This window comes from Bos grunniens, chromosome 8 (genome assembly GCF_055505025.1).
Source record: "Bos grunniens cultivar Pamir isolate PY7600 chromosome 8, Bosgru_T2T1.0, whole genome shotgun sequence".
NCBI classification, from domain to species: domain Eukaryota; kingdom Metazoa; phylum Chordata; class Mammalia; order Artiodactyla; family Bovidae; genus Bos; species Bos grunniens.
In genome coordinates, this window is record NC_141172.1 from 46,977,034 (window position 1) to 46,994,671 (window position 17,638).

The 17,638-nt window shown below is 41.2% G+C and overlaps 1 protein-coding gene across 4 annotated transcripts in view; it reads left to right on the forward strand.

The window, feature by feature from the left end:
* The window catches only part of GDA (guanine deaminase), a 249,691-nt gene that overhangs the window by 105,491 nt on the left and 126,562 nt on the right, over positions 1–17,638 (forward strand). For 3 of the 4 annotated variants that reach the window (XM_086415515.1, XM_086415520.1, XM_086415521.1), the window contains exon 1: positions 16,899–17,138. The exons of the other annotated variant lie outside the window; for it this stretch is intronic. In XM_086415515.1, the coding sequence (XP_086271641.1) occupies positions 17,016–17,138 (123 nt within the window). In that variant the 5' untranslated portion in view covers positions 16,899–17,015. Of the gene's footprint in view, positions 1–16,898; positions 17,139–17,638 lie in introns of those variants that run through there. 4 annotated transcript variants of the gene reach the window in all.

Consider the following 17,638-nt stretch of genomic DNA (forward strand, 5'->3'; position numbering starts at 1 on the left):
GAGAGAAACTTCTGCTATTAGGTGAAGGAAAGGTCCTGGCAGTGGTGTTGGGCATGGCACTCTTTTTCAATAGCCAGGTTAAGTTGTCACACACACTGCAGGGAGATTGCACCAGATAAAAATCTCTCTCAAGCTATGTTCTTAGCTATAGTCTCTCTAAAAATTTGAAATATCATCCATTAAGTTTTTTTTTTTTATTAACTTACTTTTTATTAACTTTTTATTAACTTTTTTTTTATTAGCTTACTTTATTGTAGGAATAAAGTATATAATGCATTAACATATGAAATAGGTGTTAACTGAGTGTTTATGTTATCAGTAATGCTTCCAGCCAACAGTAGTCTATTAGTAGTTAACTTTTGGGGGAGTCAAAAGTTATATACAGATTTTTATTTATTTTATTTATTTATTTTAATTGGAGGCTAATTACTTACAATATTGTAGTGGTTTTTGCCATACCTTCACATGAATCAGCCATGGGTATACATGTGTTCCCCATCCTGAACCCCTCTCCCACCTCCCTCCCCATCCCATCCCTCAGGGTCATCCCAGTGCACCAGCCCTGAGCACCCTGTCTCATGCATCGAACCTGAACTGGCAATCTGTTTCACATATGATAATATACATGTTTCAATGCTATCCTCTCAAATCATCCCATCTTCACCTTCTCCCACAGAGTCCAAAAGTCTGTTCTTTACATCTGTGTCTCTTTTGCTGTCTCTCATACAGGGTCATTGTTGCCATCTTTCTAAATTCCATATATATGCGTTAGTATACTGTATTGGTGTTTTTCTTTCTGACTTACTTCACTCTGTATAATAAGCTCCAGTTTCATCCACCTCATTAGAACTGATTCAAATGTATTATTTTTAATAGCTGAGTAATACTCCATTGTGTATATGTATCACAGCTTTCTTATCCATTCGTCTGCCGACGGACATCTAGGTTGTTTCCATGTCCTATCTATTGTAAACTGTGCTGCGATGAACATTGGGGTACATGTGTCTTTTTCAATTCTGGTTTCCTTGGTGTATACACAGATTTTTAATACTTGTGGGTGTGCCTCCAAGCAACCCTAAGTTGTTCAAGGCGTAACATCTCACATTGACTTTTATCGTGATTGCTGTGGGACTCGACATTGGTCCAACGGGGGCAAATAAGGTGCAGAGTTGTTGTTTGGAAGGTTGCTTGGGTTCCCCATAACTTGAATTTAAGACAGTATGAAGTATAGAGCTGTTGTTGCCATCTTGTAGCCATAAGGAAAGAGATGCCAGAGAACTGAGTCTGTGTGAAGGAGGTATGGAAGGTTGAGGGGGTTGTGCAGAAAGGAGGGAGAGGGAGAGAAAGAACTGGGTGCTGTGAACATTGAACCTGCAACCAAGTTCTGCCAGAAGCCAGTGAAATTATGTTTTTGGTTATGTTAGACAATATACTCTCTGGCTTAAAAATTTGAACTAATTTTCTGCCACTTTCAACTCATAGTCTTTACTTCAGTTCAGTTAGTTCAGTTCAGTCACTCAGTTGTGTCCAACTCTTGGCAACCCCATGAGCTGCAGCATGCCAGGCCTCCCTGTACATCACCAACTCCTGGAGCCTATCCAAACTCATGTCCATTGAGTTGGTGATGCCATCCAACCATATCATCCTCTGTTGTCCCCTTTTCCTCCTGCCCTCAATCTTTTCCAGCATCAGGGTCTTTTCCAATGAGTCAGCTCTTCACATCAGGTGGCCAAAGTATTAGAGTTTCAGCTTCAACATCAGTCCTTCCAATGAACACCCAGGACTGATCTCCTTTAGGATGGACTGGTTGGATCTCCTTGCAGTCCAAGGGACTCTCAAGAGTCTTCTCCAACACCACAGTTCAAAAGCATCCATTCTTCTGCTCTCAGCTTTCTTTATAGTCCAACTCTCATATACATACATGACCTAAATGCAAGTTACATTTTCTTCTTTTCTTGGCATATTATAGTATTATATACACTATGACAATTTGAATGCTTGGGTGGAGGGTAGGGGGAGGGGATGATGAGGAAGCCTGAATTGGGGTTTTAGTATATATAATAAAACATTAATTCATCTAATATTTACTGAGTCCCTATTATATTCCATTGCACAAAAAATTCTGAAAACACAAACCAAACTTATAAAAGCAAGTAGAAGAATTGCTTCTCTTAGATATTTAAAAAGTTTTTCTCTCATTAGGGCTAGATTTTTGTTATAGATATAATGAATGGACTTTTGCATTTCATATAGACCATAAATGGTCAGTTCTTTCATTTATATGTAATATTAAAAATTGTCCCTTTAGAAATATGCAGAGGAATTTTTGACGTTTAACTTTATACACTCAAATACCACTATAAGACTTCTTTAGAATTTTTTTCTCCTTTTAAAAAAATCATTATTTTATCATTTAACTTGAGTTTCAGTTAGCATTTGATGTCCATATCTAAAGGGGCTCTAAGGATGGTATGGTAATATTTCGTTTTCTCCTAGGGTAGAGTCCAAATGTTACATGGCTTCTAGAATCATGGGCTCTATAGGCATGCACCAGCTGTTATTGTATATTGACTAGCATATCATTACCTGGGACCAGCATTTTCCTAACTTCAAAACCATGCTCAAGCCACTTGAGCTGTTCATTGATATTCTTGAGGAAAACCAACTTTTTTCTGTGATCTTCAGAATTAACACCTAAATAATATTCACTTAATCCTCTTGGTCTCAGTCATTGATGTGGCATAATGAATATATATAAAATAAACTGTTTAGTTCAAGGCATAAAAATTAACAAATAATTCCCCAAAATGTGTACAGTTATGTCAATGATTCCCTCTCCTAGTTTTTTATAAAATTTTTATTTATTTGTTGAGGTATGATTGATTTGCAATGTTGTATTAATTACTGCTGTATAGCAAAGTGATTCAGTTATATATATACTTCTACACGTTCTTTTTAAAAACTATTATTTTCCATAATGGTTTATCAGAGGATATTGAATGTATCAATAGTTCTCAGTGCTATATAGTATGATCTTGTCATTTATCCATTCTATATATAAAAGCTTACATCTGCGACCCAACCAGTGCTCTTCCCCTTGGCAACCATCAGGCTGTTCTCTATGTCTGTGATTCTTTTTTTTTTTTTTTAATGTCTGATTCTATTTCTCTTTAATAGATAGGTTCATTTGTTGTATTTTAGATTCATATAAGTGATATCATATGGTATTTTTCTTTATCTTTTTGACTTTATCTTTTTTACTTACTATGATAATCTCTATTTACATTCATGTTGCTGCAAATGGTATTATTTTCTTCTTTTTTATGACTGAGTAGTGTTCCATTGTATATATGTACCATGGCTTCTTTATCCATTCATCTATTGATGGACATTTACATTCTTTCCTTGTCTTGGTTATTGTGAACAGTGGTGCTCTGAACATAGGTGTGCAGGAATCTTTTCAAATTATGGTTTTTTCCAGATATATGCCCAGGAGTCAGATAGCTGGATCATATGGTAACCCTCTTTTTTAGCTTTCTGAGGAACCTCCATACTGTTTTCCACAGTGGCTGCACCAACTTTCATTCCCACCAGTGGTGTAGGAGGGTTCCCTTTTCTCCACATCCTCTCCAACATTTGTTATTTGTAGATTTTCAGCAATGGCCATTCTGACTGGTGTGGGTAGTACCTCACTGTAGTTTTAATTTGCATTTATCTAATTATTAGTGATGTTGAGCATCTCTTCAAGTGCCTCTTGGCCATCTGTATGTCTCCTTTGGAGAAATTTCTATTTAAGTCTTCTGCCTATTTTTGGACAAAATTGCTTGATTTTTGTGCTATTGAGTTCTATAAGCTATTTATGTATTAGTTTGATATTTATCAACTGAGAGTGCCAGGATACTAAGGAGGATTAATCAACAAGTTCAAAAGCATGTTCCTTAAGCTGTTACTAACATTTCACAAAGCCTAACAGAATTTGTCCAACTTGAGATAGATTGCATGGGCTAAATGAAATGTTAGATCTGCTTTAGTTTTGAATTATGTTAACTCAACATACTGATGCTAGACAGTTTATATTGATCAGCAGCTTTGATTAGTAGTTAATTTGGTCTTTAATGAAAAACAAGGAAATAATTTATTCAATAAAAATTCATATCAAGCATCTATCTAGTATTCTTGATAGGTAAAAAATTTTAAAACAAAATATTTTAGCAGGAGAGATATGAAAATGAATCATTGAGAGTAAAGAAGTATGAGACCAGTGACAATACATAACCTTACATCTTACAGATGAAGAAACCAAGGCCAAAGAGGTGGAATACTTTTCCTAAGGCAGCACTGACTAGTGGTGGAGCTGGAACCTGAGCCTATAAAATTTGATTTTATTGGGATGGCCAAAAAGTTTGCTCCGGTTTTTCTATAAGCTGTTACGAGGAAACCCAGTTGAACTTTTTGGCCACCCCAATATTTAGTGTTTATCCTTTGGTAGTAAACGTAGAGTAGTATCATCTACATTAGGGTAGAAATGGAGACAAAGTAACATCAGGTCAATAGTATTTGCTTTGAACTGGTGGGAAAGGGGCATCGGCTGATCTCTGCTAAGGTGCTATGTTATTCTAAGGATTAGCAGCACGAGCAGGTGATGGAGATGACTGCTTACATGGTACTGAAAGCTTTCCTGCCAGGAAAAATATCTTCTTGCACCAGCCTGGCATAAAACCTGGTTGAAGTAGAAATGCAGTCCTCTTGTTTTGTAGTTTTCCTTTCTTAACTAAAATTCAGGTAAAATAGATGCCTTTTCCCAAATTTCTCCAAATTCAATTTCTGTTCTACAAAGTAGAGGTAGCTTTTCTCTAGCTTAGTTTTCCTTTCTATAAACTTCTTCTATTATTTTTGTCTTTTCTACACTGGAACTTTTCTAAGAAAACCTCAAGAGTGCTGATGACTGTGATATATTTGGGTGATGAGATATGAGTATTTTTAAAAATATTCAAATCTTGAAAAATGAACATATATAAATTTTACAAAAGTAATAAAGTAGCTACTTAAAAATATAGACCTCTTTATGGGAATTTCCTGGTCGTCCAGTGGTTAGGACTTGGTGCTTTCACTGCCAGGCCCTGAGTTCAATCCATGCCGGAGGGACTACGATCCTGCAAGCCATGTAGCCCAGCCAAAAAAAAAAAGGCTTCTTTAAAACAAATAATGTTAAAGAAATCATATACCTCTTCATTGCTATCAATATATATCACTTCAGTTTTACTCTTAGGTGCATTTTTATCATATTTGTATCATTTACAATTAGATATGCAGTAACACTGACTCGATGGATGTGAGTCTGAGTGAACTCTGGGAGTTGGTGATAGACAGGGAGGCCTGGCGTGCTGTAACTCAAGGGGTTGCAAAGAGCCGGACACGACTGAGTGACTGAACAGAACTGAACTGAACTGAACTGATATAAGACAATATGTAATTTGTCAATCACACTAAGGAAATATTATGGTAACACTATGAACACAGTTAATTCCTACTCCTAGAGGTGATGGAGAAAAAGATTAGTGTAAGTTGCATATCGACAAGACAATGTCTGTTTCATGCATTGTCATGTCCACAGAGGCTAGCAGGGTGCCTATCATAATATAAATTTCTGAACAAAAAAGAAATTATATAGGGACTAGTACCATATTCTCATAAAAATCAGCTAAATGAGGACTGAGTCATGTCTCTGCTGCCAGTAAATTCAGAAGTGAAGTATTCATACACATAACTACTGCCACACAGATTTTGGGGGATCAAAGGTTCTCCTTTGATGGGTATGCAAAACTCTATTCCCACTTAAGAAGTGGAAAAATCGAGATCATTATGATTTGCTATCCATCAAGGCTTCCTACTCAGAAGAACACAGTTTTAAAAGAAGTGTATTTATCCCATCTCAGATTTTCGGTGTATGTGTTTTTTTTCCTAAAGCATAACGAGCTTGTCAGAGTTTCCATGGTGAATAGGGGGCACCATGGAAACTGATAGATTTAGCTACACAAAAAGAATAAATAAAATAGGCAGGCATTTATTTCACTGTGCAATGACAACTTCTCTCCCAGATAGGAGAGGAAAGTGGCTTTTCATTTAACCTGCCTGCCCTTCACTCCCTGTGCCTCTTCAAAGTGTGAATTATTCTCTCTAAATCATTTTACTAACTGATAGAGATTGGATTGTTCTTCTCCTGGAGGTCCATTATTTCTCCTTTGGTTTTTCTTCAGAGTAGATCTGTATGTCACTGGCAACTGTTGAAAAACCATGTACAAAGCGAAAGTTGTAGATGACAGCCCGCAGTGCAGTGACCAAGTGAGCCATGGCAAAACTGAATGGAAAATTCTTCACTCTAGTCTAATGAGACAATGAGTGAGAATTATGAGTTGAAACCGAGTTGTATTCTATACTAACTGGATAGTCAAGCCAACCACACTGAACCTTGGTTTCCTCATCTCTGAAATTGTTAAAATACATTCTCTTCCTACTTCATAGGGCTGTTGTGAGGTTCGAATGAGATAGTAAAAGAGAAAGCTTTTTAAAACAGTCAAGTTCCATCTAGCAAGAATGACCAGCTACCAGTATAGTTAGACTGAGAAGATGATCAAAATTTCATAACTGATTATACTATGTTCCTGTTCTTTTCTTCACACAATTAGAGTTTCAGTCATACTGGTCCCATCCAGTTGTTAGTGAGTTTGAGAACACTTGGCTGCATCTGAAGTAGGAGAAATGTGATCTTAAGAAATGAAGCTTTTTGTCTTTTCTATACATTTGAAAAATTTCACAATAAAATGTTGGAAAACTAAATAAATGAAATAAAGCTCACTTTTAAGTTCCAGTCTATGAATTGCTCACTATTAGCACAAGGCGATGGCAGCCCACTCCAGTACTCTTGCCTGGAAAATCCCATGGATGGAGGAGTCTGGTAGGCTGCAGTCCATGGGGTCGTGAAGAGTCAAACACGACTGAGCGACTTCACTTTCACTTTTCACTGGAGAAGGAAATGGCAACCCACTCCAGTATTCTTGCCTGGAGAATCCCATGGACGGAGGAGCCTGGTGGGCTACAGTCCACGGGGTTGCAGAGTTGGATGCAACTGAGCAACTTCACTCACTCACTCAGCACATACCCACTATACTGTCTTTTTTTTTTTTTTTTTTTAGATTTTTTTTTTTGAATGTGGAACATTTTTTAAAGTCCTTATTGAATTTGTTACAATATTGTTTCTGTTTTCTGTTTTGGTTTTTTGGCCAGGAGGCATGTGGGATCTTAGGTCCCTGACAAGGGATCAAACTGGCACTCCTTGATTTGGGAAGGGAAGTCTTAACTGCTGGACCACCAGGGACGTCATTAGCCCTTCATTTTTTAGCACTAAAATTAGGCAATAGAGTCATCATTTGAAATCCAACTTTCATGTCTATTGAGTAGCTCCTATTGGTCAGACACTGTGTTAAGGGGATACGGGAAGGAAGAAAATGTGGTTCATAAGGAAAACAGCAGTCTTCTCAGGGAGACAGACTGATAAAGGAATACTTAGAGCACCCCCACAAACTCAGAGGAGGAGCATTTAACACCTGAGAAAGACAGGAGGTGTAAAGATTTCCTGGAAGGGGGTGGGAGTGAGCAATTAAGCTGAAGTATTTAGCCAGGGATTTAGCTAGGAAAGAGTGGGCAGTAAAATAAAGTAGGCACAGTGTAGAGTGGTATCAGGGCACTGCAGGCAAAGAGATCGTGAGCACAGCAGATATATTGTATGTGGCAAACCGGAAGGAGAAGAGCCTGAAGAAGCATCCAGGGCTTCAGGAAGCATCCACGCCATAGAGAGTCTGTTTTCCCCAGAAGGAAGAAAGTGATATGTGGGGGTAGGGCCCTGAAAGTGCATACCACTGCTGGATTTCCTTTTGATGAATTAAGCTGGTGAGGGTTGACTGACAGTGATCCTAGAAAACAGCAGTGAAATGCACAATGAATGATAACCTCTAATGCTCTTTCAGTTCTAATATTGCATGAATATTGAACATGGGCTACAGAAAGAGCTTAATAATAGAAAGTGCTATTTCCTTGAAACTTCAGAGGCATAATAAGCATTTGTTGCATTCTTAGCCCTGGGCAGAATAATTATATTAAACAAGTGGCTGGCTTGCAGTGTACTTGGGCTGTGTTTCAAAGGTGAATATAAAAGCTCTGTATTCCTTGCTTCTTCCAAACATCAGTAGCCTTGAGAACATTTCCCTAGACATAACAGAATGGGCGTCAAAATTGCAAGAGGACTAGCAATTTAAAAGGGTCTCCACATCTGAGGGTGGAGAACAGGCAATAGTTGGGAAGCCAAGATTTCCTGATGTGTGGCTGAGCTGAAGGTGCTGGATCCTGAGTGAGGTGCCTATATTGTGGCTGCAAGGAGGTGAAATTGTGCCTGCTTGGAAAAACTAACACTTACCTGAGAAGTGCTAATGCCATGTCACCTGGTGGCCTATGGCCATATCTTCTGTTTAAGAAGACTCAGTTCAGTTAAGTTCAGTCACTCAGTCATGTCCGACTTTTTGTAACCCCATGAATCACAGTATGCCAGGCCTCTCTGTACATCACCAACTCCCAGAGTTTACTCAAACTCATTGAGTCCATTGAGTCAAAGATGCCATGCAGCCATCTCATCCTCTGTCATCCCCTCCTCGTCCTGCCCCCAGTCCTTCCCAGCATCAGGGTCTTTTCCAGTGAGTCAACTCTTCGCATGAGGTGGCCAAAGTATTGGAGTTTCAGCTTCAACATCAGTACTTCCAATGAACATTCAGGACTGATCTCCTTTAGGATGGACTGGTTGGATCACCTTGCCACCCAAAGGACTCTCCAGAGTCTTCTCCAACACCACAGTTCAAAAGCATCAATTCTTCGGCGCTCAGCTTTGTTCACAGTCCAACTCTCACATCCATACATGACCACAGGAAAAACCATAGCCTTGACTAGACGAACCTTTGTTGGCAAAGTAATGTCTGCTTTTGAATATGCTATCTAGGTTGGTCATAACTTTCCTTCCAAGGAGTAAGCGTCTTTTAATTTCATGGCTGCAATCACCATCTGCAGTGAGTTTTGAGCCCCCAAAATAAAGTCTGACACTGTATCCACTGTTTCCCCATCTATTTGCCATGAAATGATGGGACCAGATGCCATGATCTTCGTTTTCTGAATGTTGAGCTTTAAACCAACTTTTTCACTCTCCACTTTCACTTTTATCAAGAGGTTTTTTAGTTCCTCTTCACTTTCTGCCATAAGGGTGGTGTCATCTGCATATCTGAGGTTATTTATATTTCTCCTGGCAATCGTGATTCCAGCTTGTGCTTCTTCCGGCCCAGAGTTTCTCATGATGTACACTGCATATAAGTTAAATAAGCAGGGTGACAATATATAGCCTTGACGTACTCCTTTTCCTATTTGGAACCAGTCTGTTGTTCCATGTCCAGTTCTAACTGTTGCTTCCTGACCTGCATATAGGTTTCTCAAGAGGCAGGTCAGGTGATCTGGTATGCTCATCTCTTTCAGAATTTTCCACAGTTTATTGTGATCCACACAGTCAAAGGCTTTGGCATAGTCAATAAAGCAGAAGTAGAGGTTTTTCTGGAACTCTCTTTTTCAATGATCCAGTGGATGTTGGCAGTTTGATCTCTGGTTCCTCTACCTTTTCTAAAGCCAGCTTGAACATCTGGAAGATCATGGTTCACGTATTGCTGAAGCCTGGCTTGGAGAATTTTGAGCATTACCTTACTAGCGTGTGAGATGAGTGCAATTATGCGGTAGTTTGAGCATTCTTTGGCATTGCCTTTCTTTGGGATTGGAATGAAAACTGACCTTTTCCAGTTCTCTGGCCAGTGCTGAGTTTTCCAAATTTGCTGGCATTTTCAGTGCAGCACTTTCACAGCATCATCTTTCAGGATCTGAAATAGCTCAACTGGAATTCCATCACCTCCACTAGCTTTGTTCATAGTGATGCTTTCTAAGGCCCACTTGACTTCACATTCCAGGATGTCTGGCTCTAGGTGAGTGATCACACCATTGTGATTATCTTGGTCATGAAGATCTTTTTTGTACAGTTCTTTTGTGTATTCTTGCCACCTCTTCTTAATATCTTCTGCTTCTGTTAGGTCCATACCATTTCTGTCCTTTATGGAGCCCATCTTTGCATGAAATATTCCCTTGGTGTCTCTAATTTTCTTGAAGCGATCTCTAGTCTTTCCCATTCTGTTGTTTTCCTCTATTTCTTTGCACTGATCGCTGAGGAAGGCTTTCTTATCTCTCCTTGCTATTCTTTGGAACTCTGCATTCACATGCTTATATCTTTCCTTTTCTCCTTTGCTTTTTGCTTCTCGTATTCTCACAGCTATTTGTAAGGCCTCCTCAGACAGCCATTTTGCTTTTTTGCATCTCTTTTTCCTGGGGATGGTCTCGATCCCTGTCTCCTGTACAATGTCATGAACCTCCATCCATAGTTCATCAGGCACTCTGTCTATCAGATCTAGTCCCTTAAATCTATTTCTCACTTCCACTGTATAATCATAAGGGATTTGATTTAGGTCATACCTGAATGGTCTAATAGTCTTCCCTACTTTCTTCAATTTTAGTCTGAATTTGGTAATAAGGAGTTCATGATCTGAGCCAAGCCACAGTTAGCTCCTGGTCTTGTTTTTGCTGACTGTATAGAGCTTCTCCATCTTTGGCTGCAAAGAATATAATCAATCTGATTTCTTAAGAAGATTAACTTTATTCAAAGCTACATAGTGATTAGTCATTCTATCAACCATGTGTAACAATGAAACCCTATTTCCTACTAATTCCATTACCTCAGTAGAATGACTGCCATTGTTTGGCACACCTTTTTAATTCTAGCCATTATGTCCTAGGCATTTCCTGATTTTAACCATAGCATGCTGCTGCTGCTGCTAAGTTGCTTCAGTCATATCCAACTCTGTGTGACCCCATAGGCGGCAGCCTACCAGGCTCCCCATGCCTGGGATTCTCCAGGCAAGGACATTGGAATGGGTTGCCATTTCCTTCTCCAATGCATGAAAGTGAAACGTGAAAGTGAAGTCGCTGATACGTGTCCAACTCTTTGTGACCCCATGGACTGCAGGCTACCAGGCTCCTCCGCCCATGGGATTTTCCAGTCAAGAGTAATGTAGTGGGTTGCCATTGCCTTCTCTGAACCATAGCATAAATGCCATTAAAAAAACTTGAGGCAAGAATATACAATGGAGAAAAGACAATCTCTTTAACAAGTGGTGCTGGGAAAACTGGTCAACCACTTGTAAAAGAACGAAACTAGAACATTTTCTAACACCATACACAAAAATAAACTCAAAATGGATTAAAGATCTAAATGTAAGACCAGAAACTATAAAACTCCTAGAGGAAAACATAGGCAAAACACTTTCTGACACAGATCACAGCAGGATCCTCTGTGACCCACCTCCCAGGGTATTGGTAATAAAAGCAAAAATAAACAAATGGGACCTAATTAAACTTAAAAGTTTTTGCACAACGAATTTCACCTTGCATAAGCAAGGTGAAAAGAGAGCTTTCAGAATGGGAGAAATAATAGCAAATGAAGCAACTGACAAAGAATTGTTAGGGGAAGCACACTGACTGAAACCGCCCACCCTGGCCAGGCACCATATTAACCATTTGCATGAGTTGTTTTATGACAGGAGATCCTGGTAAGGAACACAGAACTAATAAGCTACCACCAACTGGAAGAGCTCAGGAAAGGTCAAAAGGAGACACCACATGTCTGACCACCTCCCAGAATCCTTCTCTCTGGCATCCATCTTGGCTGAACAAGGCACACACCACCAGGAAGGACTCTGAGTCAAAATGATTGGCTAAAGACAACCTGGAAACTAATCCCATCACCATGAAACCCTAGACTGCGAGCCATGTGGCAGAGCTGTTTTCCTGGGTTCCCTTACCCTACTGCTCTCCACCCGGGTGTCTTTCCCCAATAAAATCTCTTGCTTTTTCAGCACATGTGTCTTCTCAGACAATTAATTTCTGAGTGTTAGACAAGAGCACAGTTTCAGGCCCTGGAAGGGGTCCCTCTTCCTGCAACAGAATTAATCTCAAAAATATACAAGCAGCTCATGCAGCTCAATTCCAGAAAAATAAATGACCCAATCAAAAAATGGGCCAAAGAACTAAACAGACGTTTCTCCAAAGAAGACATACAGATGGCTAACAAACACATGAAAAGATGCTCAACATCACTCATTATCACAGAAATGCAAATCAAAACCCCAGTGAGGTACCATCTCACACCAACATTCAGATGCTCAACATTCAGAAAACTAAGATCACGACATCTGGTCCCATCACCTCATGGGATATAGATGGGGAAACAGTGTCAGACTTTATTTTTGGGGGCTCCAAAATCACTGCAGATGGTGACTGCAGCTATGAAATTAAAAGACGCTTACTCCTTGGAAGGAATGTTATGACCAACCTAGATAGCATATTCAAAAGCAGAGACATTACTTTGTCCACAAAGGTCTGTCTAGTCAAGGCTGTGGTTTTTCCAGTAGTCGTGTATGGATGTGAGAGTTGGACTGTGAAGAAAGCTGATTGCTGAAGAATTGATGTTTTTGAACTGTGGTGTTGGAGAAGACTCTTGAGAGTCCCTTGGGGACTGCAAGGAGATCCAACCAGTCCATTCTAAAGGAGATCAGTCCTGGGTGTTCATTGGAAGGACTGATGCTAAAGCTGAAACTCCAATACTTTGGCCACCTCATGCGAAGAGTTGACTCATTGGAAAAGACCCTGATGCTGGGAGGGATTGGGGGCAGGAAGAGAAGGGGGCGACAGAGGATGAGATGGCTGGATGGCATCACCGACTCAACGGACATGAATTTGAGTAAACTCTGGGAGTTGGTGATGGACAGGGAGTCCTGGCGTGCTGCGATTTATGATGTTGCAAAAAGTCGGACATGACTGAGCTACTGAACTGAACTGAACCCCAATGTTCATCACAGCACTGTTTATAATAGCCAGGACATGGAAGCAACCTAGATGTCCATCAGCAGATGAATAGATAAGAAAGCTGTGGTACATATACACAATGGAATAGTACTCAGCTATTAAATAGAATGCATTCGAATCAGTTCTAATGAGGTAGATGAAATTGGAGCCTATTATACAGAGTGAAGTAAGTCAGAAAGAAAAACTCCAATACAGTATATTAATGGAATATATGGAATTTAGAAAGATGGTAACGATGACCCTATATGCGAGACAGCAAAAGAGACACAGATATAAAGAACAGACTTTTGAACTCTGTGGGAGAAGACGAAGGTGGGATGATCTGAGAGAATAGCATTGAAACATATGTGAAATAGATTGCCAGTCTAGGTTCGATGCCTGAGACAGGGTTCAGAGCTGGTGCAATAGGATGACCCTGAGGGATGGTATGGGGAGGGAGGTAGGAAGGGGGGTTCAGGATGGGAAACACATATACACCCATGGCTGATTCATGTCAATGTGTGGTAAAAACCACTACAGTATTTAAAGTAATTAGCCTCCAATTAAAATAAATTAATTAAAAAAAAACTTGACATTTTATTACATGTAATTCCCACAGGGTTGCATATATCCCCTATTGTTTTTTAAAACTTCATAATATTCTACTAAGTAAATGGATTCTAATTCACTAGACTCAATTGTTGGAATTTAGGTGACTTTCATTAAATAATAAATTAGTTGTATTTATTTTAGGAAACCAATACATCTTTTAGAAATGTTGAATTGATTCCACTTTTACAATAACAGCGAGACATTTTCTTTTCTTTCTAAGGTTTGTGTGTGTGTATTCAAATCAAGAGAATGTTTCAGTTGGGACTGCAAGCAGGGACTGTGGTCTGCATAATCAGAAGAAAGCAACAGGGAGAAAGGGCTGACGCCTCCCAGAGGCAAGGGCAGAGCTCTCAGTTTCCTAATCTCAGGGTTTCTTAATCTGAGTTCTTGGCAGGATGATCACTCAGCTTGGTGTGCCTGGGACTGGCAGTTTCCTGCATTGTGAGACTTTCAGTGCTAAAGCAAAGAAAGTCCTCATGAATTGGTCCTCCTCCACCTTGGTAAGGAGGAGGTGAAGGAATCGAGAAGGGGATCAATCATTTATATAAGCTATCCCTTGGTCATAAAAGCAGAGATTCAGAGAAAGCCTACTCATGCATGGCAATGTGAAACCCTGATACTTTATGAAGGAGCCAAAATAGATGTTTATGTCAAGTTACTTCTCCGCTCCCCCAAAAACCATTCATTCATTTAATATGTAAGAAATACCAGGCACTGTTCTAGGCATAAGACACCTGGTTTTGTGGCACTTTTATTACTCTGTGTATCTGTGTGTGTGTACTGGGGGAAGGGAAGCAGAAATAAATAAAAAAGCATAAAATAAATGAAATTAGCTATGATAAATGCAATAGCAGAAACAAGATAGTTTAATGCAATAGAAACTGCGAGGGATAGGGTTGTGCTATTAGCTTGGTGTTGGAGGTAGATTACGCCAAAGAGCTGACATATGAGGCAAACCAGTGATGAGAAGGGGCTTCCCTGGTGGCTCAGTGGTAAAGAATTTACCTGCTAATGCAGGAGACTTGGGTTTGATCCCTTGGTCAGGAAGATCCCTGGAGAAAGAAATGACAACCCACTCCAGTGTTCTTGCCTGGGAAATCCCCTGGACAGAGGCGGCTGGTGGGTTACAGTCCATGGGGTGGCAAAAGAGTCATACATGACTTAGTGACTACGAGGAGCCAGTCAGTATCCACAGGAGGCATTAGGGGCAGAAGGATCCACATGTACAAATGTCCTGAGTGGAAACAAGTTGTTCTTTCTGGAGGAACTTAAGAGAGGACTTTGTGCACATGCTGTAGGGTAGGACTGCTGACCTAGTCTCTGTCTTAGCAACTACCCAGTCCAAGTTCCATTTTCACAAACAAGGATGATAAGGATGCTGAGGCCCACTTGCATGGACCATAAACTCTTGATTCCTAATCCAGCACTCTTTCCACCAAGCCATGCCACACTGCCATTTCTGGTAACTTGGCTTGAGTACTTAATTTTTTCCCCCTGTACAGTTCAGTTGAGTTCAGTCGCTCAGTCATGTCCGACTCTTTGTGTCCCCATGAATTTCAGCATGCCAGGCCTCCCTGTCCATCACCAACTCCTGGAGTTCATTCAAACTCATGTCCATCGAGTTGGTGATGCCATCCAGCTATCTCATCCTCTGTCGTCCCCTTCTCATCCTGCCCCCAATCCCTCCCAGCATCAGGATCTTTCCCAGTGAGTCAACTCTTCTCATGAAGTGGCCAAAGTATTGGAGTTTCAGCTTTAGCATAATTCCTTCCAATGAACACCCAGAACTGATCTGCTTTAGAATTGACTGGTTGGATCTCCTTGCAGTCCCCAAGGGACTCTCAAGAGTCTTCTCCAACACCACAGTTCAAAGGCATCAATTCTTCGGCAACTCACACAGTACAACTCTCACATCCGTACATGTCTACTAGAAAAACCACAGCCTTGACTAGACAGACATTTGTTGGCAAAGTAATGTCTCTGCTTTTGAATATGCTGTCTAGGTTGGTCATAACTTTCCTTCCAAGGAGTAAGCGTCTTTTAATTTCATGGCTGCAATCACCATCTGTAGTGATTTTGGAGCCCCCAAAAATAAAGTCTGACACTGTTTCCACTATTTCCCCATCTATTTCCCATGAACTGATGGGACCAGGTGCCATGATCTTAGTTTTCTGAATGTTGAGCTTTAAGACAACTTTTTCACTCTCCTCTTTCACTTTCATCAAGAGGCTTTTTAGTTCCTCTTCATTTTCTGCCACAAGGGTGGTGTCATCTGCATATATGAGGTTATTGATATTTCTCCTGGCAATCTTGATTCCAGTGTACAACTGGAAGTAAATCAAAGAGATTCATTTATTTTAGGTATGAGAAAAATTGGAGTTGTTTGTGGGTGGACACAAGGGCCAAAACGTTAGCCTCAGGTGAACAAAAGAACTTTGGGGTCAAGATTAACCTCCAGTGGTGGGAGCCCAGCAATTCTGTAGGACATGCTTCCAGAACATCAGGTTAAGACAAATTCTGCAACCCACAGAAATGAAAATGAAACTGGTTGGTATGGTGAAAGAAAAGTGAAAGTTGTGTCTGACTCTTTGTGACCCCATGGACTGTAGCCCACGAGGTTCCTCTGTCCATGGAATTCTTCAGGCAAGAATACTGGAGGGAGTAGCCATTTCCTTCTCCAAGGGATCTTTCCAACCCAGAATTGAACCCAGATCTCCAGCACTGTAGGCAGATTCTTTACCATCTGAGCCACCAGGGAAGCCTAAGAATACTGGAGTGGATAGCCATCCCCTTCTCCAGGTAGGCAGCCGTAACAGACCTGTCACCCTGGCACTGAACTTGTGCCAGGTAAGACCTTGTGGTTGAATAGGCCCAGAGTTGAGCCAAAAATAGCTAAGAGTTAAAAGGGCAAGAAAGCAGGTAGATGTGACTCTGGGTGTGCCAATTAAAGGCGGAGGAGAAAGCAGATGCAGTAATCAGTTAAAGTTACAGGTCTGGAATCCTGAATCCTCCAGCTCCTCCCTTCACCTCCGGCCCCCTGCATGGGCGACAGCCACCAAGGGTTAAAAGAATCGCTATGTGAGCGGTGATTTTGGAAACTCAAAGAGTTAACTGTATCAAAAACTAAAGCAGGGGAGGAGAGAAAGACTGGAACCAACTCACGGGAGACAAATCCTATTGGCATCGAGGAGGCAGGAAGCCAGCCCCTGGGCGCGGTCTGCAGGGGGCAGGCGATAGCGCGGAAGCGGGGGCAGGCCGAGGCCTGAGCGGGTGCCGGCTCGGCAGCTGCTCGCAGCCACAGGGAGTCCTCGCCGCGCGTTCGGCCGGTGCGCCCTCCTCCGCCCGCGGACTCCGCGCTGCGCTCCACCGCTAACATGTGTGCCGCCCGGATGCCGCCCCTGGCGCACATCTTCCGAGGGACGTTCGTCCACTCCACCTGGACCTGTCCCATGGAGGTGCTACGGGACCACCTCCTTGGTGTGAGCGACAGTGGCAAAGTAAGCGGGTGCGGGGTCTGGCGCACCCCGACGGGCGGGCGGACAGGTGCAAGGAATCTCGCCCGGTGAGCCACGAACTCCGGAGTTAGCTCGGTGCGGAGTTGAACTTAAAGGTTTGGCTCTTTCCGGGAGAGCCCTGGTGCTGGGTTCGTGAGTTGGAATGGAAGTAAAGTGTTCCCAGGTGCTGGGAGATGTAGAGTACGATTGGTTCCACAGCCTTGCAGGCTTCGGTGGAAGGGGGAGCGAGGCTGTGCCCTCTCAAATCTTGAAATCATTAATAAACTAGCACCTTGCTTCATTCATTTTTGTATCTCAGGCTCCTGGCATAGCATCGCCTAGGCGCTCCGTAAATTTGATTGAATTTATTGCGAACGAAATAATAGAAGAGTCATTTGATCAGTGTTGTTGAGCCCTTTGCATTCGAATAAGTTAAGAACTGATATCATTCATCTAATCATTCAACAAACAACATATTGATACTAATGATCCAGACTAGACAA